Genomic DNA, 26,639 nt, shown 5'->3' with positions numbered 1-26,639 from the left:
CAGCCCTAGACATCTTAGAGGGGGGATTGACTACCCTTGATTAGAGTAATTAGACCTTCAGCCATTTTGATAATTTATTTTTTAGGCATAGGGGCCTGAACATGTGGCCTGGGCGTCATTTTTTTAGACACAGATCGAGATTTAGGCCTTAGTAATGAAGGTGGAGTTGATTTAATATGCAAGTCTGTAGGCCTGAATACACCCTCAGAAGCCGGTGCCTGCACAGCGGCTCCGGACCCATCCAAGGGAGAGACATCCATGGGTTCCATAGGTGAAGCCTCTCGTGGCATACCGGACTCTGAATGGGTCTCAGTAGAGACCTGCGAATCAGAAGTAGTGGGTATCAGGGGCTGCGAAAGCACCTCACTGAGTACCGGCAAACTGGTGACTGGCTTTGGAGAAGCGGCGGCGGCGGTTTTGGACCTCGGCAGCCTGTCTCTGTCTTTATCTTTGCATTTTTTCGGAATCCCGGTAGTCGGATGGCTAACCAACGATATTTCTGGATAATTATACCGAGAACTGAAATATTTAGAGGCAAAAATGTACCGACGACAGATAGTGCGCTGATTAAATAAAGCACAAAACCGACAGCAAGGTACGTCGTGGTCAGGGCCTACGCAAGGAATACAGTACGAATGAAAATCTTTGTGAGGTATTTGCTTTCCATAAGTAATGCAATTATTAACTTTTACTGACATCGGTAAGGAACAAGAAAAAGTTTCCCCAATGTGATACTTAGCTTTAAGTTGAAGACTTCGGTTCTGAAACTCGAAAACGAAAATTTCAGGAGTCGGCCGACCGGCACTTGCGAACTGCTTCTGCTTCGGGCACCGCACGGCAAGAAAGAATGATGTAATGGCGTCGGATGCATGTTTTATACCCCTGACGACCTGACGTCATGGAAGAAGGGACAGCAACCGACGCAGGAACCAAGACTTTGTTAATCAGGCCGACTGAGGGCAACCTGCCAGCAGATTATCCAAATGTAATGACCAACAGTGAAACACGAAGAACATCAGCAGCCCTGCAACAGGCCTCTAATGAATCAAAACCACATTGCAAAGTATGTTTTCCAACTTGTTCAGCAGAATGCATTAAATCCTGTAATTCTTTATTTTCCACACAGTCAGGAATCAACATAATTTTCTGTTTAAGCAGTCAATAACATGCTGCTGATACTTTAACATATGAAACTGGCAGTTTAAAGCCCTAATGGCCAAGGTTGCAGAAGTGTAAACCTTCTTACCCCATCTATCCAGCGCCCTGGAGTCTCTATCAGAAAGGGTAGGATTTTTAGCAGTAGAAGCCTTAATGCCCTTGGGCAACTGTGAAATAGTCTCTGGATCCACAATAGGATTTTTAAAAAGGAACTTGTGGGACTCAGGGACCCTGTAGTATCTGTCAGATTTTCTGGGAGCAGGAGGCAGGGAATCATGGGTCAAACTAGATTCCGAAAAAGCATCAGCAATGTCTAGTACAGGAGGAATAGCTGGTAGGAGAAGGAAATCCCTAAGCCTCTTTTCTGAATCAGAAAAATCCTGGCTTTCCTAGTGGAAATGCTCCCTTAGAGTATGTAAGGTTTCCCCAAAAGAAAAATCCTCCGGTGGGGAAGCAGAGAGAATGGAGTCCTCTGCATCAGAATCTTCATAAGCAGATAAGGGCAAATCCAGATCATCAGAAGAATCAGAAAAAAGAAGTTATGTACCTACCATAACGTTCCATGTGAGTTGTTTATCTCGCCTTTAATCTCACTGATGGGTTCGGAGCCGATCCTCAGCTCCGACACGGCCGATAGCAAAGCTCAAGGTTTGCCAGTAGCTCGAGACCAAGCCCATTATCCCACAATGCACTGCTGGAATTACCTCAGACCTTGTTTGCTGCGAGTAACAGTATATATATATATATATATATATATATATATATATATATATATATACATATATCCTTTTATTTATTTCTACCAAGAACACTTCCCGAAGGGGAAGAAGAAATATTGAATAACCAGGATGGTACTAGCCTCTAAGTCAATAGTCAGCCAGGAGGGGGAAGGAGGGAGGGACGTGAGAATAAAGGCGAGATAAACAACTCACATGGAATGTTATGGCAAGTACATAAAGTACAGTTTTGTACCTACCATAAATGTAGATGTTCGAGTGTATACACTGCTGTAGTCATTACACTTGGGTTATCTTGCCGTCAGGTGGTTCCCCAGTTGGCCTGAGTTCCAAAGTCTTGGTCCGGCGTCAGTTGCTGTCGCCTCCTCCCTGATGTGAGTGTGACAGGGGGTATATAAGATGCAGCCGACACCATTTTTTTCAGTTTTTCTTGCCCCAGATGTCAGGTGCCCCCAAATAGGAAGGCAATTCAAATTGCTAATAAAACATACATAAGAAAAGCAAACAACAACTTTCAGCTACCAGCAAATACTCCCCATAGGTAGTAAAGGGTAGAAGACATAGGTACGTACTAGCAAGTAAGAGGGGAAGGAGGGAGGGTAACCTGGACTGCAGCAGTGTATACACTCGAACATCTACATTTATGGTAGGTACAAAACTGTACTATGTTCATCATGTTACACTGCTGCAGTCATTACACTTGGGTAGAATCCCAAAGCTGAGGTAGGGTGGCTGGTTCTATAAGGCATTAGGGGTGGCTATAAGGCACTGCAGTGGCGAAGCCAGCTCTGAATTTAGAGTATAGAGGCAGATGGTAATGCTTGGTGAAGGTATGCTGAGAACTCCAATTTGCTGCTTCCAAAATATCCTTGGTAGGTACTCCTCTGAGGTAGGCAGTAGAAGTGGCTGTTGCCCTGGTGGAGTGAGATCTAATGCTGCTAGGTACAGGTTTCCCATGGTGTGTATAGCAGAAACATATGCAATGTCCTATCCATTTTGAAATAGTCTGTTTTGAAATGTCTTTTCCCTGTGCTCCTGTCAGCATAAGCTACCAATAATTGCTCAGATTTTCTGAAAGCTTTGGTTTTGTCCAAGTAGAAGCGTAACTCCCTGTGAATGTCCAAAAAATGCAGTAGTCTCTCCCCTTTATTCTGTGGTTTTGGATAAAAAGTTGGCACGTCAATAGTTTGGTTTAGAGCCACACTGGATACCACCTTTGGCATAAATGTAGGGTTAGTTCTTAAAGACACCCTGTCCTGGTGGAAAATGAGGAAAGGTTCCACTGCCATTAGTGCCTGTAATTCTGAAACTCTTTGTGCTGATGTTACTGCCAGGAGCAGAGCAGTTTTCCAAGAGATATATTTTAATTCTGCTGTGTTAGCTGGCTCAAAAGGAGGTAAAGTTAATTTTTCCAAAACAAAGTTGAGGTCCCAAGTTGGAGTAGGTGCTCTACGGGGCGGTCTTATGTTTTTAGCCCCTCTGAGGTACTGTCTTAGCAAAGGATTGGAGAAAATTGGTGGATCCGTGTTGTAATGAGCAGAGATGGCAGAGGCGTGGATCTTGATGGATGAGAAGGAGAGGCCTTTGTCCAGCATCTCAGTTAAATATTGTAGTATCTGAGGAATGTTTGGGACAAGAGGGTCAAGGCTGTGAGCCTGGTTCCAAGCACAGAATCTCTTCCATTTATCCGAATAGGCTTTCCTGGTACTAGGCCTTCTGGCCTCCAGAATGACATCCATAACAGCTTTGGAGAGAGGCATTGCTTGCTTGACTAAGGAATCTTCCATGCAGCTAGCTTTAAGGTCTTTAGCTGGCTGTGTAGTATCTGATTGTTGTGCTGAGTCAGCAGATGTGGGATTTGAGGCAAAATCCAGGGTGGTCCTTGTGCTAAGTTCTTTAAGATTGGGTACCAATGCTGGTGTGGCCAGTCTGGTGCAATCAGGATCATCTTTGGCTCTTCTTGCCTGGCTTTTATGAGTACCTTTGGCAGGAGAGGTAGTGGTGGGAAAGCGTATACTTGTAGGTTTTTCCAGCTGAATGAGAGGGCATCCACTTTCCATGCTTGTGGATGGTAACTCCTTGTGCAGAATTTCTGTAGCTGGCAGTTCACTGGGGATGCAAACAGATCTATGTCCGGGCTCCCCCATTTCTGTGTTATCATTCTGAATATTTGTGGATTCAATTCCCATTCGTGGGGATCCATGATGTTTCTGCTTACGTCGTCTGCCAGTGTGTTTTTCTCTCCTGGCAGGAATTGTGCTTGCTGATGAACTTGATAGTTTAGAGCTGTGTTCCACAAGGTCATGGCTTGTCTGCATAGGGGGTAGGAGTAAGTGCTCCCTTGCTTGTTTATGTAACACATAACTGTGGTGTTGTCTGTCTTTAGTAGTAGTTGTCCTGGTTGTACCAGGTCCTTGAAAGCTATAAGGGCATTTTGTACAGCTAGCATCTCTTTTTGATTGATGTGAAGATGCCTTTGTTCTGCGGGCCACTTGCCCTGAATACATTTGCCTGCCATGTGTGCTCCCCAGGCGTAATCCGATGCATCTGTTGTCAGTTTTTGCCTGGCTGTGGGTTGAGCAAAAGGCTGTCCCTTGTAGAGGTGACAAGCTTGAGCCCACCATCGAAATTCCTGTTGAAGGCAAGGAATTAGTGGTATAACTGTTTCCAAACTTTGACAGTGTTGAGACCATACATTATTTAGGTACCATTGTAGTTTCCTCGTATGCAGTCTGGCATATAGAATTAGTAGTATGCAAGATGCCATGTAACCCAAGGCCTGCAGAATTTTTCTTGCAGGGAGGTGGGTCTTTGTTGCCATCAATTGAAAGTATTGAGTCAGTTGTCCTTGCTTGTCTGGCGTGAGATAAGCCATCTGGGCCATTGTGTTCAAGCTGGCACCCAGGAATATTATCTCTTGTGAGGGCACTAGTTTTGATTTCTTTTCGTTTACTGTGTACCTCAGGCAACTTAATAACTTTTTTACAAACACCAGATGCTTTAGAAGACTGTCCTTGCTCTCTGCTTGAATCAGGCAGTCGTCCAGGTACGGATAAATTTGAATTCCTTTCTGTCTGCAAAATGCAATTACTGGTGCCAGGCACTTTGTGAAGACCCTGGGCGCAGTAGATAAGCCAAAGGGCAGTGCAGAGAATTGATAGTGCATTGAACCAGCTATGAATCTGAGGTATCTTCTGCAGTTTTGTCTGATAGGGACATGCAGGTACGCCTCCTTGAGGTCCAAGGTCACGAGCCAAGCTTTCTTGTCCAGCATGGGAAGAAGCTGCTATAGTGTCAACATTTTCAATTTCGGAACATCCAGGTAAGTGTTTAGAGAAGAAAGATCCAGAATGGGCCTCCAGGCTTTGTCCTTTCTGGGAACCAGAAACAGTCGAGTAAAATCCTTGTCCTTGCTCCTGTGGTGGCACCTTTTGAATAGCTCTCATATCCATGAGTGCTGTAATTTGTTTTTGAGCCTCTGCCCATTGATTTGGTGGCAGATATGGCATTCCTTTTAACCTTGGCAGAGTGTGAAAGTGGAACCTGTAACCTTGAGATACAATGTTGAGAACCCATTTGTTTTTGGTGAACATATGCCAATTGTGACAGAAAAGTGCCAGTTTTCCTCCCAAGGGGGCTGCCAAGAGAGAGCTGTTTGGCAGCTGTAGTGGGAAGTCATTGGGGCTGCTTTTTATATGGTTGGGGCCTGTCTTCCCCTTCTTTCTGGCCTGATGCAACCCATTGTCGAGGCCTGTAAGGACCTTGTGGTTGACCTCTACCTCTTGGACGTCTGTATCTGCCCCTTTGAGGTCTGTCTGTAACTGGAAAGGACCAATTCTTAGTTGGCCAATTTCTGCTAAATCGAGGAGGCTGAACCTGTAAGAAATCCTTCACCGTTTGCATAGATTTTGCCTTATCCTCCATTTTCTTTAATACCTCTTCTGCCTTAGCTCCAAATAACACATCCTGCTGCAAAGGTGCATCTAATAATTTTGCTTTAACATGATCTGGTAATGTATGTTCTTTTAACCAAGCATGTCTTCTAGTGACAGAACCAGTAACTGCTGTTCTACAGGAGGCCTCTAAAGAATCAAAACCACATTGCAAAGTATGTTTTCCCACTTGTTCAGCTGCATGCAATAAATCCTGCATTTCTTTAAAATTAGGAGGATCTGAATCTGGAAGCATTTTTTTGTTTCAACTGAGACATCAAAAATTGCTGATATTTTAGCATGTGAAACTCGCAATTTAAGGCTCTCATTGCTAAAGTTGTAGACATATATACTTTCTTTCGCCATCTGTCTAATGCTCTTGGATCTCTGTTAGACTGGATTCTTGGCTGATGAGGCCTTAACCCCTTTGGGTCCCTGAGAAATAGTTTCAGGGTCAGCAATAGGACTTTTATACAGAAATTTGTGTGAGTCAGGGGACTCTGTAGTATCTGTCAGGTTTAACTGGAGCTAGAGGTAAGGAATCAGGATTTAAGCTGGATTCAGTATACACATCATCCACAATATCTAACACTGGCAGAATAGCAAGGGGTCTGTGTTGAGGTAATAAAAGGAAGTCTCTGAGCCTTTTCTTGGATTCTGAGTAATCCTGGCCTTCCCAATGGAAATGGTCCCTCATGGTATGTAAGGTTTGCCCAAAGGAGTAGTCCTCAGGCGGAGAGGCTGATGGAATTGACTCCTCAGCATCAGAATCCTCATAAGGGGGCAAAGAATATCCTAGCTCTTAGGATGAATCTGAAGAGATGGAGACCTGGTCGGATGAGTCATAGTCTGCATCCTGTCTAGGTCTTTTATCAGGAGGGGGATGGGACCCCCTGATCAGAGTGATTAGGTCTTCGGCCATTTTGAGCATTTGTTTCTTAGGCAAGGAGGCCTGTCCTGGAGAATGCTGTATTTGTTTCTTTGTTTTTAAAGGGGGCTTAGACTTAGCAGAGGGTTTAATGCTTAACTGAGTAGGTCTGAAAACACCCTCTGAAGCTGCGGGTAGCTCAGCTACTCCGGATCCCTCCGAAGGGTTAGTTTCGGTAGGCTGAATAACTTGTGCGTCTGAAGGCGCAGCCATCTCCACATGGGAGTAAGAGGTGGCCTGTGGTTCTACAGAAGCGGTAGTCAGGGGCTGCGAAGGCGCCTCGCTGAAAACCGGAGAACCGGTGACTGGCCTAGAAGAGGCTTCGTTGTCAGTTTTGGGCCTCGGATGCCTATCCTTGTCTTTGCGCTTTTTATGTATTCTGGTCGTCGGAAGTTCCGATGGCATGGTATAGTTGAATTTTCTACCAAAATAATGTCGGGCAAAATCAAACCGATGTTTATTAGTGCGTTTGTTAAACCTAGCACAAAACCGACAACCAGTGACGTCGTAGTCTGGGCCTAGGCATGGGATACAATAAGAATGGAAATCCTTATGAGGTATTTGCTTCCCACAAGAAATACAGTTATAAACTTTTACTGACATCGGTCTGAGGCAAGAAAAAGTTTCCCCAACGGGGTACTTAGCTTTGTAGAAGACTTCGGTTCTAGATTCGGAATGAAAATCTCAGGAGACGGCCGACCGGCACTTGCGAACTGCTTTTGCTTCGGGCACCGCGCGGCAAGAAAGACTGAAGAAAATGGCGTCAGCTGCATCTTATATACCCCTGTCGCACTGACGTCAGGGAGGAGGTGACAGCAACCGATGCCGGACCAAGACTTTGGAACTCAGGCCGACTGGGGAACCGCCTGACGGCAGGATAACCCAAGTGTAATGACTGCAGCAGTGTAACACGATGAACATCTTCTTTATGCGAAGTTGTTAAATCTCGCCGTTTATTCTCACTGATGGCTAGAGTCCCTAGCACCCTCAATCCTGGGTGGCTCATGGGAGTATGTTCTTCAGTACCGTGGAACCAAAGGAAGACCTGTCCCTTGAAGCCTTATCTACTTTGTAATGTGTGATAAATGTATGAGGCTTAGACCAAGTGACTGCAGCGCAAATATTGTCAAGGGGCAATTTAGCTTGAAAAGCAGAAGACGTAGAGATGGCTCTGGTAGAATGAGCCTTAGGTTTGCGTGTTAATGGCATGCTCGCATTTTCATAAACAAAGGATATACAATCGGATAACCATTTGGATAAGGTTGTTTTAGCCACTGGATTGCCTTTTCTGGCTCCTGAGAAGGATACAAAAAGTTGGTCTGATTTTCTAATATCCTTAGTTCTGTCAAGATAAAATCTGAGCTGTCTGTGTACATAGTTTGTGCAGCATGTATTCCAATTTGCTAGAGTGGTTGGGAAAAACGACTGGCAGCTCAATGACCTGATTGATATTTGACTCAGAACAGACTTTATGTAAAAATGAGGGGTTTGTTCTGAGAGATACTACTCTATCAGCATGGAAAATCATGTACGGTGGTCTGATAGATAATGCTTGAAGTTCTGACAGTCTGCGGGCAGAAGTAATGGCCACAAGAAATATTGCTTTCCAGGATAAAATTTTGAGATCACAAGATGATGCTGGTTCAAAAGGGGGAAGAATAATTTGAGACAGCATAAAGTTTAAATTCCAGGGAGAATAGGGAATTTAGATAGGAGGTCTCATATGAAGAACGCCTTTAAGAAAAGTCTTAGATAATTTATGGCCCATAAGATTTGAGCTACCAAACCCAAGGTGAAAATTTCAGATGGCAGCTAACTGGACTCGAACTGTAGCAGCTGCTGCCCCTTCGTTAAAAATTTCTGTCAAGAATTCTAAAATAGATGATAGCGGAGCTCGGAAAGGGTCAATGTTCTGCGTGTTGGCCCAAATTGAGAACCTTCTCTATTTACTGCCATATAATTTCCTGGTAGATGGCTTGTGAGAAGACAAGAGAATTTGTCTTATATCTTCTGAAACTGAATGAAGCCTGGCAATTAGGGGAAGTGGATTAGCCAAGCAGTCAGTTTTAGGGACTGCAGTGAAGGATGAAGGTCCCCTGACGGGTACGTCAGAAGGTCCGGAACTGGGTCCAGGATCCATGGATCTTCCAACAGATGATGGTGGAGAAACAGAAACCAAATCTGTCAAGGCCAGTAGGGGGCTTTGAGTATAACAGTCCTTCCCTGCAATTTTGCTTTCTGTAAAAATCTGGGTATCAATGGGAAGGATGGAAATGCATAAAGGAGACCCGGGGGCCAATCGTGTAAAAGTGCATCTCTCGGGGGATGATGGGGAGGTGGTATTAGGGCAAAGTAGCTTCTGCATTTTGAATTGATGTGGCTGGCAAAAAGGTCGCAGCAAGGCTGGCCCCATTTGCGGAAAATCAACTCCGCAACCTGTTGTTTGAGAGACCACTCGTGAAGGAGCAATATCGCCCTGCTTAGCTTGTCCATTATCACACTGGATTTCCCCGGAATGTGCGTTGCTAACAGAAAACTCTGGAACGACACAGCCCATTGCCAGACCCTGAGGGCTTCTCGACAAAGGGGGTAAAATTTGGTTCCGCCTTGCTTGTTCAAGTACCAGACTACTGACATGTTGTCCATCTTGCAATAGTTCCTAGAGGGAGAAAGTCCTGAAAGTACTGCAATGCCAGAAGTACCGCTCTCAACTCTAGAACACTGATGTGCAGATGTGATTCTTGATCTGTCTGTGTGCCTTGGGCAGTCTTTCCCTGAAAATGCCCCCCCCCCCCCACACCCAATCAGGGAAGTGTCCGTGGTCACAGTGGTACTGGGGGGGGGGGGGACAAAGGGTCTTCTGATTGTGACATGAAGAGACGTCAACCACCACCAAAGGTCTCTCTTGCAAGAATCCGTGATAAGAATCATGTGGTGCATTGGTAGTTTCTGGTACGACCACTGAGCAAAGAGAAGCCATTGAAGAATTTGCATATGCATCTTTGCGAGTGGTATAGCCAGGATTGCTGCCGCCATCGAACCTAGCACCTTCAATATCTCTGCTGCTGTAGCTTTGTTCTTTGACACGAGTGAGCTGACGTTTTGGCGGAGAAGTGAGACTCTTTCGACAGGGAGATGTAGAGTGGTAGTTGAGGTATCTAACTCTGCTCCTATAAAAACGGTATGCTGCGATGGCAATAAGGCAGACTTTTCGAAGTTGATTGTAATGCCTAATTGATAGCAGAATGTCAGTGTGTATTGTGTTGCCTGAGTCAATTGATGCCTGGTGGTAGCGGTGAGGAGCCAATCGTCTAGGTATGGAAACAACTGGAATCCTAGATGTCTCAGGTGAGCCGTGACCACTGCCATGCATTTGGTGAACACTCTGGGGGCTGTAGTGAGATCAAAGGGCAGGGCTCGAAACTGGTAATGATTGTCTCCCAGCCGGAAACGCAGATGAACTCTGGAGCGTCTGTTCATCTTTATGTGATAGTACGCGTCCTTGAGATCTATGGAGCACATCCAATCGCCTTTCCCTAGGAAGGGAAGAATGGAATGAAGCGTGACCATTCGGAACTTCTCTTCCTTTACGAACTGGTTGAGTCTGCTGAGGTCCAAGATAGGTCTCCAGTCCCCTGTTTTCTTTGGTACCAAAAAGAATCTTGAGTAAGTTCCAAATCCAAATTGGTCTGCTGGGACTGGTTGGATGACTCTTTTTTTCTAGCAATTTGTGGACCTCTACGATTGCTTGTTCCCTGAGATTGGGTGGAACATCTGGGATTCTCTTTACAGGAATGGGAGGGGAAGAGAATGGTATGAAATATCCTCTGGAAATTATGCTTTGTACCCAAGTATCTGATGTTATGTTTAGCCAAGCTTCTGGGTACAAAGACAAGCGACCCCCGACTGCCTCCAGAGCCGAACAGTCGGATCCCCTTTCAGGGGTGCTGGTAGGGTTGACCGGAGAACTGACCCCTGTCACCCTGTTGCTGCGGACCCCCACTGCCGCAGGGGCAGCATCTTCTGTTATAACCCCCTCCTCTGCCCCTAGAGGGAGTTTCTCCACGTGTGTCCTGAAAGGCTCCCTGTGCTCTTTGGAACCACATTTTCCCTCCCCTAGGGCCCTTGGGGTAGGGCCGAGTAGGGGTAGAAAAACGGACTCCAACGGCAGATAAGGTCTTGCCTTCCTGCTCACACCTGGTTAAAGTTTCCTTTACTATGGGCCCAAACAATGATGAGCCATCGAATGGGGTATTAATAAAGGAAGACTTAAAGGGTTCTGCAAAGGAACAGAGACACATCCAGGCTTGTCTTCGAAGTGCAATGCCTGAACTAGCGGCTCTACTTGAACCAGCTTTAGTTGAAGACTTCAGTTCTGAAACTCGAAAACGAAAATTTCCGGAGTCGGCTGACTGGCACTTGCGAACTGCTTCTGCTTCGAGCACCGCACGACAAGAAAGACTGGTGTAATGGCATTAGCTGCATGTTTTATACCCCTGATGACCTGACGTCATGGAAGAAGGGACAGCAACCGACGCAGGACCCAAGACTTTGTTAATCAGGCTGACTGAGGGCTACCTGCAAGCAGATAACCTAAATGTAATGACTGCAACAGTGAAACACAAAGAACATCCAATGCTGCCTGGGCCGAAAGGGAATCACCAGCAAGATTTTGGCAGAGTCCTGCCTGATCTTGTACAGAACTCAAGGCAACAGGGGAGAAGGGAGTTATACAGAAACATTCCCTTCCAAGGAAATGACATAGCATCCCATTTTCCCAGTTACAGGACATGAACTCTGGAACAGAACAGAGAAAGTTGTTTGTTTAGAGAGGAGTCAAAAAGATGCATCCGAGACATACCCCACCGATGGACTATGTCCAGATACACATCTTTGTGAAGCATCCATTCATAAACCTGTGTTCTGGACCTAATCAAAGAGTCTGTGACTAGATTGTGCTCTGAAGGATCGTAAACAAACTGCAGAGAAACATGACAGCTAGATCCCAGACTCAAACGAACTGATCTGCAGAGGAGACAAGCCCTCGTACCCTTCTTGCTTGCTGACATGATGTTGTACTGTCTGTAAAGACTTTGAGGGGGCTGGGATGGAAGAGTGAATGAAAAGTTTGCATAGCCAGATGCAGGGTTCTTCTCTCTATTATGTTGATATGATCTGACCCCTGAGAAGGATGCCAAAGAACCTAGACCTTTAGAAGACAATAAGAAGCTGCCCAGCACATGTCCGAGGTGTCCATGAACCATTTCTGAGAAGGAATCAGAGCCTGGAATAGAAGCCCTAGACTGACAGAGACAGAGTTCCACCAATGAAGCACGAGTTTCAGACAAGGAAGAAAAGGAATAGGGAGCTCCAGGGGGGTGTCAATGTTGAAGCCACATTGATTTGAAGTACCACTGAAATTTCCTCATATGTAGCCTAGCAACATTCAGCATGGGAATAGTGGAGGCAATGAATCCCAGAACCCTGAGAAATTCCCTGGCTGTAAAACAGGACAGAGGAAGAAGAAACTGGAAAAAGGTCATCAGAGACAGAATCTTGGGAGCAGGAAGAGAGGTCAGCATAGGAACAGTCTGAAGCCTGCACCTGAGAAAAACATGATCTCGGGAAGGCATCTGGACTGATTTCTTGAGATTTATGGTGAATCCAGACTGCAAAAGACAAATGGTAAACTAGAGATCCTGCAACAGACTGTTGGGAGAAGAAGCTTGAACGAGCAATATACAATCGGATAACCATTTGGATAAGGTTGTTTTAGCCACTGGATTGCCTTTTCTGGCTCCTGAGAAGGATACAAAAAGTTGGTCTGATTTTCTAATATCCTTAGTTCTGTCAAGATAAAATCTGAGCTGTCTGTGTACATAGTTTGTGCAGCATGTATTCCAATTTGCTAGAGTGGTTGGGAAAAACGACTGGCAGCTCAATGACCTGATTGATATTTGACTCAGAACAGACTTTATGTAAAAATGAGGGGTTTGTTCTGAGAGATACTACTCTATCAGCATGGAAAATCATGTACGGTGGTCTGATAGATAATGCTTGAAGTTCTGACAGTCTGCGGGCAGAAGTAATGGCCACAAGAAATATTGCTTTCCAGGATAAAATTTTGAGATCACAAGATGATGCTGGTTCAAAAGGGGGAAGAATAATTTGAGACAGCATAAAGTTTAAATTCCAGGGAGAATAGGGAATTTAGATAGGAGGTCTCATATGAAGAACGCCTTTAAGAAAAGTCTTAGATAATTTATGGCCCATAAGATTTGAGCTACCAAACCCAAGGTGAAAATTTCAGATGGCAGCTAACTGGACTCGAACTGTAGCAGCTGCTGCCCCTTCGTTAAAAATTTCTGTCAAGAATTCTAAAATAGATGATAGCGGAGCTCGGAAAGGGTCAATGTTCTGCGTGTTGGCCCAAATTGAGAACCTTCTCTATTTACTGCCATATAATTTCCTGGTAGATGGCTTGTGAGAAGACAAGAGAATTTGTCTTATATCTTCTGAAACTGAATGAAGCCTGGCAATTAGGGGAAGTGGATTAGCCAAGCAGTCAGTTTTAGGGACTGCAGTGAAGGATGAAGGTCCCCTGAATGCGTCAGAAGGACCGGAACTGGGTCCAGGATCCATGGATCTTCCAACAGATGATGGTGGAGAAACAGAAACCAAATCTGTCAAGGCCAGTAGGGGGCTTTGAGTATAACAGTCCTTCCCTGCAATTTTGCTTTCTGTAAAAATCTGGGTATCAATGGGAAGGATGGAAATGCATAAAGGAGACCGGGCCAATCGTGTAAAAGTGCATCTCTCGGGGGATGATGGGGAGGTGGTATTAGGGCAAAGTAGCTTCTGCATTTTGAATTGATGTGGCTGGCAAAAAGGTCGCAGCAAGGCTGGCCCCATTTATGGAAAATCAACTCCGCAACCTGTTGTTTGAGAGACCACTCGTGAAGGAGCAATATCGCCCTGCTTAGCTTGTCCATTATCACACTGGATTTCCCCGGAATGTGCGTTGCTAACAGAAAACTCTGGAACGACACAGCCCATTGCCAGACCCTGAGGGCTTCTCGACAAAGGGGGTAAAATTTGGTTCCGCCTTGCTTGTTCAAGTACCAGACTACTGACATGTTGTCCATCTTGCAATAGTTCCTAGAGGGAGAAAGTCCTGAAAGTACTGCAATGCCAGAAGTACCGCTCTCAACTCTAGAACACTGATGTGCAGATGTGATTCTTGATCTGTCTGTGTGCCTTGGGCAGTCTTTCCCTGAAAATGCCCCCCCCCCCCCACACCCAATCAGGGAAGTGTCCGTGGTCACAGTGGTACTGGGGGGGGGGGGGACAAAGGGTCTTCTGATTGTGACATGAAGAGACGTCAACCACCACCAAAGGTCTCTCTTGCAAGAATCCGTGATAAGAATCATGTGGTGCATTGGTAGTTTCTGGTACGACCACTGAGCAAAGAGAAGCCATTGAAGAATTTGCATATGCATCTTGCGAGTGGTATAGCCAGGATTGCTGCCGCCATCGAACCTAGCACCTTCAATATCTCTGCTGCTGTAGCTTTGTTCTTTGACACGAGTGAGCTGACGTTTTGGCGGAGAAGTGAGACTCTTCGACAGGAGATGTAGAGTGGTAGTTGAAGTATCTAACTCTGCTCCTATAAAACGGTATGCTGCGATGGCAATAAGGCAGACTTTTCAAAGTTGATTGTAATGCCTAATTGATAGCAGAATGTCAGTGTGTATTGTGTTGCCTGAGTCAATTGATGCCTGGTGGTAGCGGTGAGGAGCCAATCGTCTAGGTATGGAAACAACTGGAATCCTAGATGTCTCAGGTGAGCCGTGACCACTGCCATGCATTTGGTGAACACTCTGGGGGCTGTAGTGAGATCAAAGGGCAGGGCTCGAAACTGGTAATGATTGTCTCCCAGCCGGAAACGCAGATGAACTCTGGAGCGTCTGTTCATCTTTATGTGATAGTAGCGTCCTTGAGATCTATGGAGCACATCCAATCGCCTTTCCCTAGGAAGGGAAGAATGGAATGAAGCGTGACCATTCGGAACTTCTCTTCCTTCTGAACTGGTTGAGTCTGCTGAGGTCCAAGATAGGTCTCCAGTCCCCTGTTTTCTTTGGTACCAAAAAGAATCTTGAGTAAGTTCCAAATCCAAATTGGTCTGCTGGGACTGGTTGGATGACTCTTTTTTTCTAGCAATTTGTGGACCTCTACGATTGCTTGTTCCCTGAGATTGGGTGGAACATCTGGGATTCTCTTTACAGGAATGGGAGGGGAAGAGAATGGTATGAAATATCCTCTGGAAATTATGCTTTGTACCCAAGTATCTGATGTTATGTTTAGCCAAGCTTCTGGGTACAAAGACAAGCGACCCCCGACTGCCTCCAGAGCCGAACAGTCGGATCCCCTTTCAGGGGTGCTGGTAGGGTTGACCGGAGAACTGACCCCTGTCACCCTGTTGCTGCGGACCCCCACTGCCGCAGGGGCAGCATCTTCTGTTATAACCCCTCCTCTGCCCCTAGAGGGAGTTTCTCCACGTGTGTCCTGAAAGGCTCCTGTGCTCTTGGAACCACATTTTCCCCTAGGGCCCTTGGGGTAGGGCCGAGTAGGGTAGAAAACGGACTCCAACGGCAGATAAGGTCTTGCCTTCCTGCTCACACCTGGTTAAAGTTTCCTTTACTATGGGCCCAAACAATGATGAGCCATCGAATGGGGTATTAATAAAGGAAGACTTAAAGGGTTCTGCAAAGGAACAGAGACACATCCAGGCTTGTCTTCGAAGTGCAATGCCTGAACTAGCGGCTCTACTTGAACCAGCTTTAGTTGAAGACTTCAGTTCTGAAACTCGAAAACGAAAATTTCGAGTCGGCTGACTGGCACTTGCGAACTGCTTCTGCTTCGAGCACCGCACGACAAGAAAGACTGGTGTAATGGCATTAGCTGCATGTTTTATACCCCTGATGACCTGACGTCATGGAAGAAGGGACAGCAACCGACGCAGGACCCAAGACTTTGTTAATCAGGCTGACTGAGGGCTACCTGCAAGCAGATAACCTAAATGTAATGACTGCAACAGTGAAACACAAAGAACATCCAATGCTGCCTGGGCCGAAAGGGAATCACCAGCAAGATTTTGGCAGAGTCCTGCCTGATCTTGTACAGAACTCAAGGCAACAGGGGAGAAGGGAGTTATACAGAAACATTCCCTTCCAAGGAAATGACATAGCATCCCATTTTCCCAGTTACAGGACATGAACTCTGGAACAGAACAGAGAAAGTTGTTTGTTTAGAGAGGAGTCAAAAAGATGCATCCGAGACATACCCCACCGATGGACTATGTCCAGATACACATCTTTGTGAAGCATCCATTCATAAACCTGTGTTCTGGACCTAATCAAAGAGTCTGTGACTAGATTGTGCTCTGAAGGATCGTAAACAAACTGCAGAGAAACATGACAGCTAGATCCCAGACTCAAACGAACTGATCTGCAGAGGAGACAAGCCCTCGTACCCTTCTTGCTTGCTGACATGATGTTGTACTGTCTGTAAAGACTTTGAGGGGGCTGGGATGGAAGAGTGAATGAAAAGTTTGCATAGCCAGATGCAGGGTTCTTCTCTCTATTATGTTGATATGATCTGACCCCTGAGAAGGATGCCAAAGAACCTAGACCTTTAGAAGACAATAAGAAGCTGCCCAGCACATGTCCGAGGTGTCCATGAACCATTTCTGAGAAGGAATCAGAGCCTGGAATAGAAGCCCTAGACTGACAGAGACAGAGTTCCACCAATGAAGCACGAGTTTCAGACAAGGAAGAAAAGGAATAGGGAGCTCAGGGGTGTCAATGTTGAAGCCACATTGATTTGAAGTACCACTGAAATTTCCTCATATGTAGCCTAGCAACATTCAGCATGGGAATAGTGGAGGCAATGAATCCCAGAACCCTGAGAAATTCCCTGGCTGTAAAACAGGACAGAGGAAGAAGAAACTGGAAAAAGGTCATCAGAGACAGAATCTTGGGAGCAGGAAGAGAGGTCAGCATAGGAACAGTCTGAAGCCTGCACCTGAGAAAAACATGATCTCGGGAAGGCATCTGGACTGATTTCTTGAGATTTATGGTGAATCCAGACTGCAAAAGACAAATGGTAAACTAGAGATCCTGCAACAGACTGTTGGGAGAAGAAGCTTGAACGAGCAGGTTGCCCAGATAGGGAAAAATCTGCATCACTGAAGCCTGTTAAAAAGCAATGACAGGAGTGAGGCATTTGGTGAATATCCTTGGGGCAGTAGAAAGGCCAAAGGATAAAGCAGAGATTGTGAAGAAGAAGAAACAGAGAAATGTAAAAATATCCTGATGGGGATGTGAAGGTATCCATCCTTGAGGTCCAGAGAAACCAAAAATGCCTAAAGAAGAGGAGGAAACAAGAGCTGAAGAATCAAAAAAGAAAGAAGGAACTCTGAGAAAGGCGCTGAGCAAAGAACGATCCAGAAGTGGTCTCCACGTGCCTTCCTTCTGAGGAAACAAACATTCAGGAGTAAAACCCCTTTCCCACCTTCAGTGCCCTGATGCAAAAGGGAGTGCAGAACCTCCGGAAAATGAGGAAGCTGTTCTAGAGGAGTTTGAGAAATACCTGAAAGGGGGGGGGGGGTTTCCAAACCATGAAATACCCCTGACAAACAATAGACAACACCCAACAGTCTGATGTGATCCAATAAGAAACGAGAGAAAGGCCAGAGGCAAGGGAACCTGGCCATGGGGAAGGGACGGCTAAATGTCAAATGGAGATAGGCTTGTCCCGAATAGAAGGTTTCTAAGATGAAGGAATCTGAGTGGATTTAGCAGGACAAATGCGCTTAGATCTCTTACCTTCAGGAGAAGGGTTAGTCTGCCTACAAACAAAGGCAAACTTAGGAGGATAATTCTCTGGAATATGGGCAGAGGGGAAGACAAAAATATGTTTGAGCCCCTGCAAGCTCTTACCCTTATCATGGAGGGACTTAAACAGGTCAGCAGCAGCTGTCATAAAAAGATTTTTGATATCCATAGGAGCATCCAACAGCTTGGCTTTAATCTCATCAGCTAAATCCTGAAGAGGTAACCAAGAGTAACGCCTCAATACAGAACCAAAGGCCTGGTGGAGGCATCAGCTACATCACAGCTGCATTTTACAGTGACGGGCAACCTGGGTAGTGGAGTCAAGCAGGGAAACAGCTGGGACCTTTCCCATCAGAATCAGGAAGGTCAGATACCACCTTAGTTGCCTGACAAAAGCACAGCCAAAACATACCAGGTCATGTAGATCTGGGTAATTAATAGTGCTAAAAAACAGTGTGGCAGCAGTATATACTTTCTTACTCAACCATTTCATAGCCCGACTGCCCTCATCTGAAGGTAGGAGCTGATTGGATAGCAACAGCTTAGGATTATCAGAGGAAAATGAAACCACTTAAGGATCAGCAGAACAGCACTTATACAAAAATTGCAATTCTCAGGCACCTTGTAGAACCTGAAGGCTGAAAATCAGGAGCTACAGTGGCAGCAGTAAAGGTGTCCAAAAGGGCTGCCAAAACAGGAGGAACAGTAGAAAGCTTGGGAGACTCCATTTGTAGAAGCTCATACCTCTTTTGGATGTCTGAGATCTGGGAGTTAACCCACTTAAAATACTCCATCATGTGGGCAATAGTATTCCCCAAATGATAATGCTTCCAAGGGGGAATCTGGACTCAAAGAACCCTCTTTCTCTGAACCACAGTCTACAGGGGAACGAATATGAGAACAGTAAGCAAGAGAGTTCTCCCCAGAACCCAAGTCCTCATCTGAGGAATCTGATTCCCTAGGCCTCTTAACAGGGGTGGAAGACTACTGAGGGGCAAGGAGAGACATCCCTTGAGGAGGCTTCAGGGCTATTACAGCACTGAACAGACCCTTAGCAAAATCTTGCTATTCACACTGGGAATCTTTAGCAACAGGAGAAAGATGTTTAGTTTTCAGCTTTTTCTTGAGAGGGGCATCCAACCTAACTTCCCTCAGAGGTTCAAACCCTTGGCAAGATTCAATAATGGTAGTAGGTATAATCTCCCTCAATAAAATCAGAGGAATCCCCCCCTGCCCGCAGAAATAATCAGCTAAGGTTCCCAATCAGTGTCTGGAGTAGATGTTAGAAAAGTCTCCAAGGATATGACAGAGTTTGGATTCGTGCCAGCCTCTATCAGGGTCATGACAGAGAAAACACCTGGTCTTCACGGCTTTCACTAGCTTCTAGAAATACATCTGGGAGAGGCTGGACAGCAACCAAGTGTGGCCTATCTTTTGGCCCTCTTGGCTGACTGCTGGCCTTCAGGACGGCAGAATTCCACCACAGCATCCTGAGTCAGCAGCTTAAGTCATTGGTTCTCAAGATATATGGACAAGCAGGATAAATGACTACGCAGGCTCTTAGGGACAAGAAAGCAAGCAAGCAAAAATGGGGAATCTGCCAACATTTTCCTTTCCTAGATGAGATGAATACAAATACAAGACAAAATTGAAAAAAAGGAGAAAATAAACCCCAATGGAACATTTACCTGAAAGCAGCTTAGTAACCACCAAAGCAGAAGGGCATTCAGACTGCCATTCGATAAAGACATTCAGACTGGCGGCAAAGTAGTTCTGAGTGTTTGTGGTCGTACGTCACCTTTACACCCTATGCCTTACGTGGGGAGCATACGTGAGACGCATGGCAGCTCTAAGATCTAAAGGCTTTGGTATACTGACTGGATGTTAGGTATCCTTGGCAGGAGATCCCTTTTATAAAGAATACTGCAACTGTGATATTGAAAGACTTCAGAAGGCACAGAAAAAGGAGCTGGGGGGATGCCCATTTTCAAAATGTTTAAGTATCTTTTCTGCACCTCTGATATCTGCTTAAGACTCCCCATTCAAAATGTTTCATCATTTTTAAGACCGTCTCTCCAAAAGATGCTTCTTCTACTGGAAATCAGGTGAAGTGGAGTCCAAAACATCTTAATGGATTTGGCCAGTAGAGTGCATTTGAGAAGAAGAGGCCACAGAATGATAAGAATCAGAAGCCTTCTCATCTTCAGAGGAAGATGAATCCACAGCAATCTGCTGAGGTGGTGGGAAAGGGGACTGAGAGGAGAAAGGAGGAGGTTTCAGAGCCACAGTGGCCTTAAACCTTGACAGATATCCATCCATTCCTTCTCCTTAGAAGAGGAAGGAGGAAGATGACAGAAGGCAACATGCTTGATTGACTTTCTGATGCTTCTTTTTTGGTGTGATGCCCACCTGTACTAAACCCGGTGGCTCAGTTCCCTGAAGTACCTCGATTAGTGTACCTGGGATCTCTTCACTAACTAGGATATGAGGGACACCCTCTGGGTCATCCAATATGATGAGTTGCAGTTCTTCTCTGTCAGCAGACTCTTTAGCTGTCAAGTCCTCTGACACCATACCGGAAAAGTCTCAGTAGAAGGCATATGTGGAGAAATCAGACATTCTGTGGGTTGTGAAGCCTCAGCTGGTACACTGGAGTCAGAAAGGGCCACATGAGTACCTGGCCTAGGCCTTTTAAGGTTTTACTTAAGTGGTGGAAATATGTTCAGGGAGGTGGAATTTGCCATCTTGGAGTGGGCCAAGCATTTGAGACACTGGGTCTCAAAGGAAGCATTATACAAGGACAAACAGGACTGCAAAGTCTTAGGAACAAAAGTTTGGCAGACGGAACAAGCTTTGTAGTTGTGTTAAACTCATAAGCAAAAAAGACACTGAATATGCAAATCTTTGCATGGGATTTCCCTTCTGCTCCTGCACTTACCTCTCCTAGCTGATATCTAACACAGGTAAGAAAAATATCTAAGAAATAAAAAGGAAGGTTCCTCAATGGGGAACTTATCTGAGTATTCAAAGCAAAGGTACTAATGACCAAATGACAATCAGTCCAAAAGATATGCAGCCTGACTTCAGGCTGACGGCAAGACAGTCTGACGAATTACTCTCATACATCCACCTATATATACCTCTATGCTTGCGAGCCGAGGCCACATGTTGGACATATGACACTGGGAAGATAAAGCTTTGGTACCCCAGATATACTGAGAGATGATAAGCCATGTAAAACAGTGATTTCAGTCAGAACATGTAATGCTCCAAAATAATCCTAGTTGTAGAAAACAAGATGAACCACCAAGGAGCAGACACTACTCCACTACATGACAAGAACTTGTATATCATAACAACGCAATGTGACATGGTAAGTTGTTAATAGGCTAAATAAGAGGAAAAAGCAAAAATCTTGAGAAAAAAGCATGACATGCCAACTGTTCCAAAAACCTTCTTACTGAACTCTAAAGTTTTGCATCAATTAAAACTAATTATTTTAAATAAGTAAAAACTACACAGTAACATATTACCTGCTTTTACTGTATGTGACTTATTCAAGGAATTATATGCACTCTGCTGGTTTTTCTTTGGTGGTGTTGACTGTTGGAGATACATTGAATAGATTGAGCTAGAATTTACAGTCTGAGGTCCCTTCCTAGGTGATTGTGGTCTTGATCCTTTGTCAGACAAGAATGGCCTGATAGCAACAGTTAAAGGAGGATCAGATCGGTTTTCTCCAGCTGGAAACAATGGAGATGCTAATGGCTGATATGTAGGGCTTGGAGGTACAGAAATTCTCTGCTGTATTTGCTGTGAAGAACCAGGTAGATGTGCATTACTCAATGGAGGTGCAGGCAAAGGTCTCTGTCGGTTTGATAAGCTGGAAATGGGTCTTGGTAGACTTCCATCCTTCCTTCTTTCCAATGAATTAGTAGAACCTGCTCCCATAAGTCCTGGGCTTGGGTAGGTTCCATAATTTTGAGGCAGCTGCTTATGTACTGCAGGCAGAGGTGGTGGTGGTGGCTTTCCTACTTCAGGACACTAGAAAGGAACAGAGCAAGATAAATATATATATGGTTATGGTTAAATACACTGATGGTACTCCCTTTTCAATAATGTTAATATTTAACAATCCATTGCAGATGTTCAGTTATGCAGTTATACTGACTGAAGGGCACAAAAAAGAATTTATGTACTCACAGTAATATTCTATCTGTGTTGTCCATTTTCATTCTTCCTCAAAAGTTGGGTTTGGATCTGACCCTCGGATCCGCCTTGGCTGTTATTGTAGCTTGTGGCCACTATAAAGCTCTCGAGCCCTTCCCTTACCCATAATGCACCAACTCCTAACATGCCTCAGATTTTGTTTGCAGACATAATGTAAGAAGTATAATCATAAAATTCCTGACAGAAGAAGCCATTATCTGGAGCTCAACAAAAGGGACAGTGGTGTCCTTATAGGATAATCATTCTTCCAGAAATCAATTGTGAAATAGGTTGAGGGGTTGGTGGGAGGGGAGTTGAGGAAGAATGCAAATGGACAACACACATGGAACGTTACAGTGAGTACATAATTTCTTTATCAGATGATGTCAATTTTCATTCATTCCTCAACAGCTGAGACACAGTCCCCAGCTACCTAAAATTCTGGGTGGACTCTAAGGAAGGATATTCCTGAGCACAGTTGACTCAAAGGCTGCTCTTCCCCTTGAGACCAAATCCAATTTGTAATGAGTAATAAAGGTAAGAGGAGTGGTCCAGGTTGCAGCCGCACATATGTCGTCCATGGAAGCCCTGGATAGAAACAGCGAAGTAGCAGCCATGGTCCTAGATGAATGCGCTCTTAATGGTTTTGGTAAGGAGAGACCCAAGTTATTATAGACAAATAATATACAATCCGTCAGCCATCTGGTTAAAGTTACTTTTGCAACTGATTTACCCAATTTAGAATCTGCAAAGGAGATAAATTGATCTGTTTTTCCTAATTTCTTTTGCTCTACGTAAGTAAAAATGTAATGGTCTGTGAAAATCCAGTAAGTGCAACACATATTCACCTTTGTTTGCAAATTCCGGAAAGAAAACTGGCAGATTAATGGATTGGTCAATGTTAGACTCTTGACACCACCTTAGGAAGAAGGATTAGTTCATAACTGTACTCTACCCCTATGAAAAATTCAAGTAGGGAAGTTTAGAAGACAATGCTTGAAGTTCTGAAATTTTCTAACAGAGGTGATAGCCATCAGAAAGTCTTCCAGGTCAGAAACTTAAAATCATATTTTGGTGCTGTTTCAAAGGGAGAATGAATCAAGGCCTGCAGTACCAAATTTAAGTCCCATGGGGGAGGTGGAACTTTATAAGGAGGTCTCAAAAGAATGGTGCCTCTCAAAAAGACCTTACAAAGTTTAGATGAAGCCAGGGTGGAGTTCTCAAATCCAGTATGAAAATTAGAGATGGCTGCTAACTGAACTCTAATGGCTGAGGAGCTAGCTTCTTCGTTGAAAACTGCAGCCAAAAACTCAAGAAAGTACAGTTTTGTACCTACCATAAATGTAGATGTTCGAGGATCCCCATTGCTGCAGTCCTTACTATTGGGTAGTCCGCTGTCCAGTCGGCCCGAATACCAGAGTATATGGCTGACGTCGGTCAGGGCGCATTAGACTGACGTCAGTACGTCAGGGTACTAATGCGCATGACCGACGTCATATCCTCAGTCTTTTCTTGCCCCAGATGTCAGAAGACCCTAAAAAGACAAGGCCCAAAATACCTGCACCAAAAATATGTACAATATATACAAGAATATATACAAACATATCAGCATGTAACTCACCTACACAACCACCCCTAAACACAGAGGGGAAGGAGGGAGGGTAAATTGGACTGCAGCAATGGGGATCCTCGAACATCTACATTTATGGTAGGTACAAAACTGTACTATGTTCTTCGTTCCCCATTGCTGCAGTCCTTACTATTGGGTAGAATCCCAAAGCAGAGGTAAGGGAGGCTGGCAAATCATAAAGAAGTAGGAGCTGACAACATGCCCTGCAAAACAGCTGTGGCAAAACCAGCCCTAGACTTAGAGTAGATAGGAAGGTGATAATGCTTAGAGAAAGTATGCACTGAACTCCAAGTAGCTGCCTCCAAAATATCCTTAGTTGCCACCCCCCTTAGAAATGCTGTTGAAGTGGCAGTAGCCCTAGTGGAATGAGGCCTAATCCCAGCTGGAATCTCCTTGCCATGATGGGAATAACAAAATGCAATGCAAAAGCCAATCCACCTAGAAATAGTTTGTTTTGACACAGGCTTGCCCTGCGAACTCAAAGCAAAAGAAACAAACAACTGCTGAGACTGCCTAAAATCCTTAGTCCTGCTTAAATAATAACGCAATTGCCTGTGTACATCTAAAGTGTGCAAAATCTTTTCCCCTTTATTTTGGGGGTCTGCATAAAAAGTAGGCAAATGAATAGTTTGGTTTAAAGCCACACTAGAAACCACCTTAGGCATAAAGGAAGGATTAGTGCGTAATGATACCCTATCCTTATGGAAAATCAAAAGGGCTCTACTGCCATAAGGGCCTGCAACTCAGACACCCTTCTTGCAGAAGTAATAGCCAACAGAAAAGCAGTCTTCCATGACAAGTATTTCAATTCAGCAGTAGCCGCAGGCTCAAAAGGTTGTAGAGTAAGTTTTTCCAACACAAAATTGAGATCCCAAGCAGGAGTAGGAGCTCTACGTGGGGGTCTTATATTCTTTGCCCCTCTAAGAAACTGCTTGAACAAAGGATGCGAAAACAATGGTGGGTCACAATCATAGTGAGCTGAAATTGCTGCAGCATGAATCTTAATGGAAGAGAAGGACAAACCTTTGTCCAATAACTCAGTAAGATATTGAAGAGCCACACTCAAATTAGGCTCAGAAATCTCCAAATTCTTTGCTGTACTCCAAAATAAAAATCTCTTCCATTTTTCTGCGTACACTTTCCTTGTACTAGGTCTTCTAGCTTCCATAATCACATTTAAAACTTGTTGAGGAAGTTGAGACCTGCTGTGTTACAACACAGAATATGCCAGGCTGTTAGATGAAGAGAGTGAAGCTTGACATTGAGCAGATGACCGTCCTTCTGAGATAACAGATGAGGAATCAGAGGTAAAGGCCATGGAGGCTTCTTTACCAGACTCCGTAGTAGTGGGTACCAGTGTTGCCGAGGCCAATCTGGAGCTATCAAAATCATCCTTGGCCTGTCTTGTCTGACCTTTAATAGTACCTTTGGAAGAAGAGGCAGAGGTGGAAAGGCATACACATGAAGGTTTTTCCAACTGAAAGACAGAGCATCCACTTTCCAAGCTGTGTGATGAAACCCCTTTGTGCAATACTTTGGCAGCTGGTGGTTTAGTGGAGAAGCGAACAGATCTATGTCTGGAGTTCCCCATGACACTGTCAATTTCTGAAATACATGAAGATCCAGTTTCCACTCGTGGGGATCCATGATTTGTCTGCTTAACACATCTGCTAAGGAGTTCTGTGCTCCCGGCAGAAACCTTGCCTGAAGAGTTAGTTGCAAGCTTAGCAGTCTCCCATAAAATCATTGCTTGCCTGCATAGAGGATAAGAATGTGTTCCCCTTGCTTGTTGATGTACCACATGACAGTTGTGTTGTCTGTTAGAATCAACACCTGCCCTGGAAGAAGTAACTCCTTGAAAGCCATTAATGCAAACTGGACTGCTAACATCTCCTTCATGTTGATATGTAGATGCTGTAGTCTGGCAGGCCACTTGTCTTGTATCCACTTTCCATTTAGATGAGCTCCCAAGCAATGTCCGAGGCATCTGTCGTTAAAATCTGACTCACCTCTGGCGGGTCACAGAGAGTCCCTTGTTTAGGTGACATTCCTGAGCCCACCACAAAAATTCTTTTTGAAGGCAAGGTATTATTTGAATGACAGTGTCCAAATCCTGGCAGTGCTGTGTCCATACATTTTGAGATACCATTGTAGCTTCCTCATATGCAGTTTGGCATTGGGAAGCACCAGAATACAAGATGCCATGAACCCTAATGCTTGAAGGACTGTCCTTGCAGTCAGCACGGACTGAAGAGATAGTTGATGGAAGTAAAGTGATAGACTCTTTTGTTTGTCCGGGGTTAAAAAGGCCATCTGGGCTGCTGTATTCAGTCTCACACCCAGAAAGCACATGTCTTGAGAGGGTACTAGACTGGACTTTATTTCGTTCACAGAATACCCTAGGCATCTTAGCACTGCTATAACATATTCCAGATGCTGTAGAAGGTCTTCCTTTTCTTGAGCCAGAATCAGGCAGTCGTCCAAGTAAGGATAGATTTGAATTCCTTGTAGCCTGAAGTATGCTATCACTGGAGCCAGAACCTTTGTGAATACTCTGGGCGCAGTAGATAAGCCAAAGGGCAATGCAGAGAACTGATAATGAGAATTTCCAGCTCGAAACCGCAGATACTTCCTGCAACTTAGCCTTATAGGCACATGAAGGTAAGCTTCCTTGAGATCTAAAGTTACCATCCAGTGATCTTTGCCCAGCAGAGGTAAAAGCTGTTGTAACGTCAACATCTTGAACTTGGGAATGTCCAGATAAGTGTTGAGGAGAGATAAATCCAAAATTGGTCTCCACGTGTTCCCCTTCTTTGGTACTAGGAACAGGCGAGAATAAAATCCTAGGCCCCTTTCTGATACAGGAACTGGCTGAATGGCCCCCATCTGGAGTAACTGAGAAATTTGCTTGTGAGCCTCTTTTCTTTGTGGAGGAGGAACGTCTGGCATGCCTTTGAAAGGAGGCATTGTATGGAAATAAAACCTGTAACCGTGGTGAATGATATCCAACACCCATCTGTCTTGAGTAATTAAATCCCAATTTCCTTTGAAAAGAGACAGTCTTCCTCCCAAAGGAGCTACCAGACGAGAATCTACTGGCAGCTGAAAAGGCAGGTCATTGGGTCTGTTTACGAAAGGACTGACCCCTGC

The 26,639-nt window shown here is 44.8% G+C and overlaps 1 protein-coding gene across 5 annotated transcripts in view; it reads right to left on the bottom strand.

The window, feature by feature from the left end:
* PPP1R13B (protein phosphatase 1 regulatory subunit 13B) overlaps positions 1-26,639 on the bottom strand; it is a 2,314,431-nt gene that overhangs the window by 417,049 nt on the left and 1,870,743 nt on the right. For all 5 annotated transcript variants that reach the window (XM_044074501.1, XM_044074499.1, XM_044074502.1 and 2 more), the window contains one exon: positions 21,184-21,694. In XM_044074501.1, the coding sequence (XP_043930436.1) occupies positions 21,184-21,694 (511 nt within the window). The remainder of the gene's footprint in view (positions 1-21,183; positions 21,695-26,639) is intronic.

This window comes from Protopterus annectens, chromosome 6.part0 (assembly GCF_019279795.1).
Source record: "Protopterus annectens isolate FY-2018-M chromosome 6.part0, PAN1.0, whole genome shotgun sequence".
Taxonomy (NCBI): Eukaryota; Metazoa; Chordata; order Ceratodontiformes; family Protopteridae; genus Protopterus; species Protopterus annectens.
The sequence above is the reverse complement of the archived record's forward strand: the minus strand, read 5'-3'. Positions and strand labels throughout refer to the sequence as shown.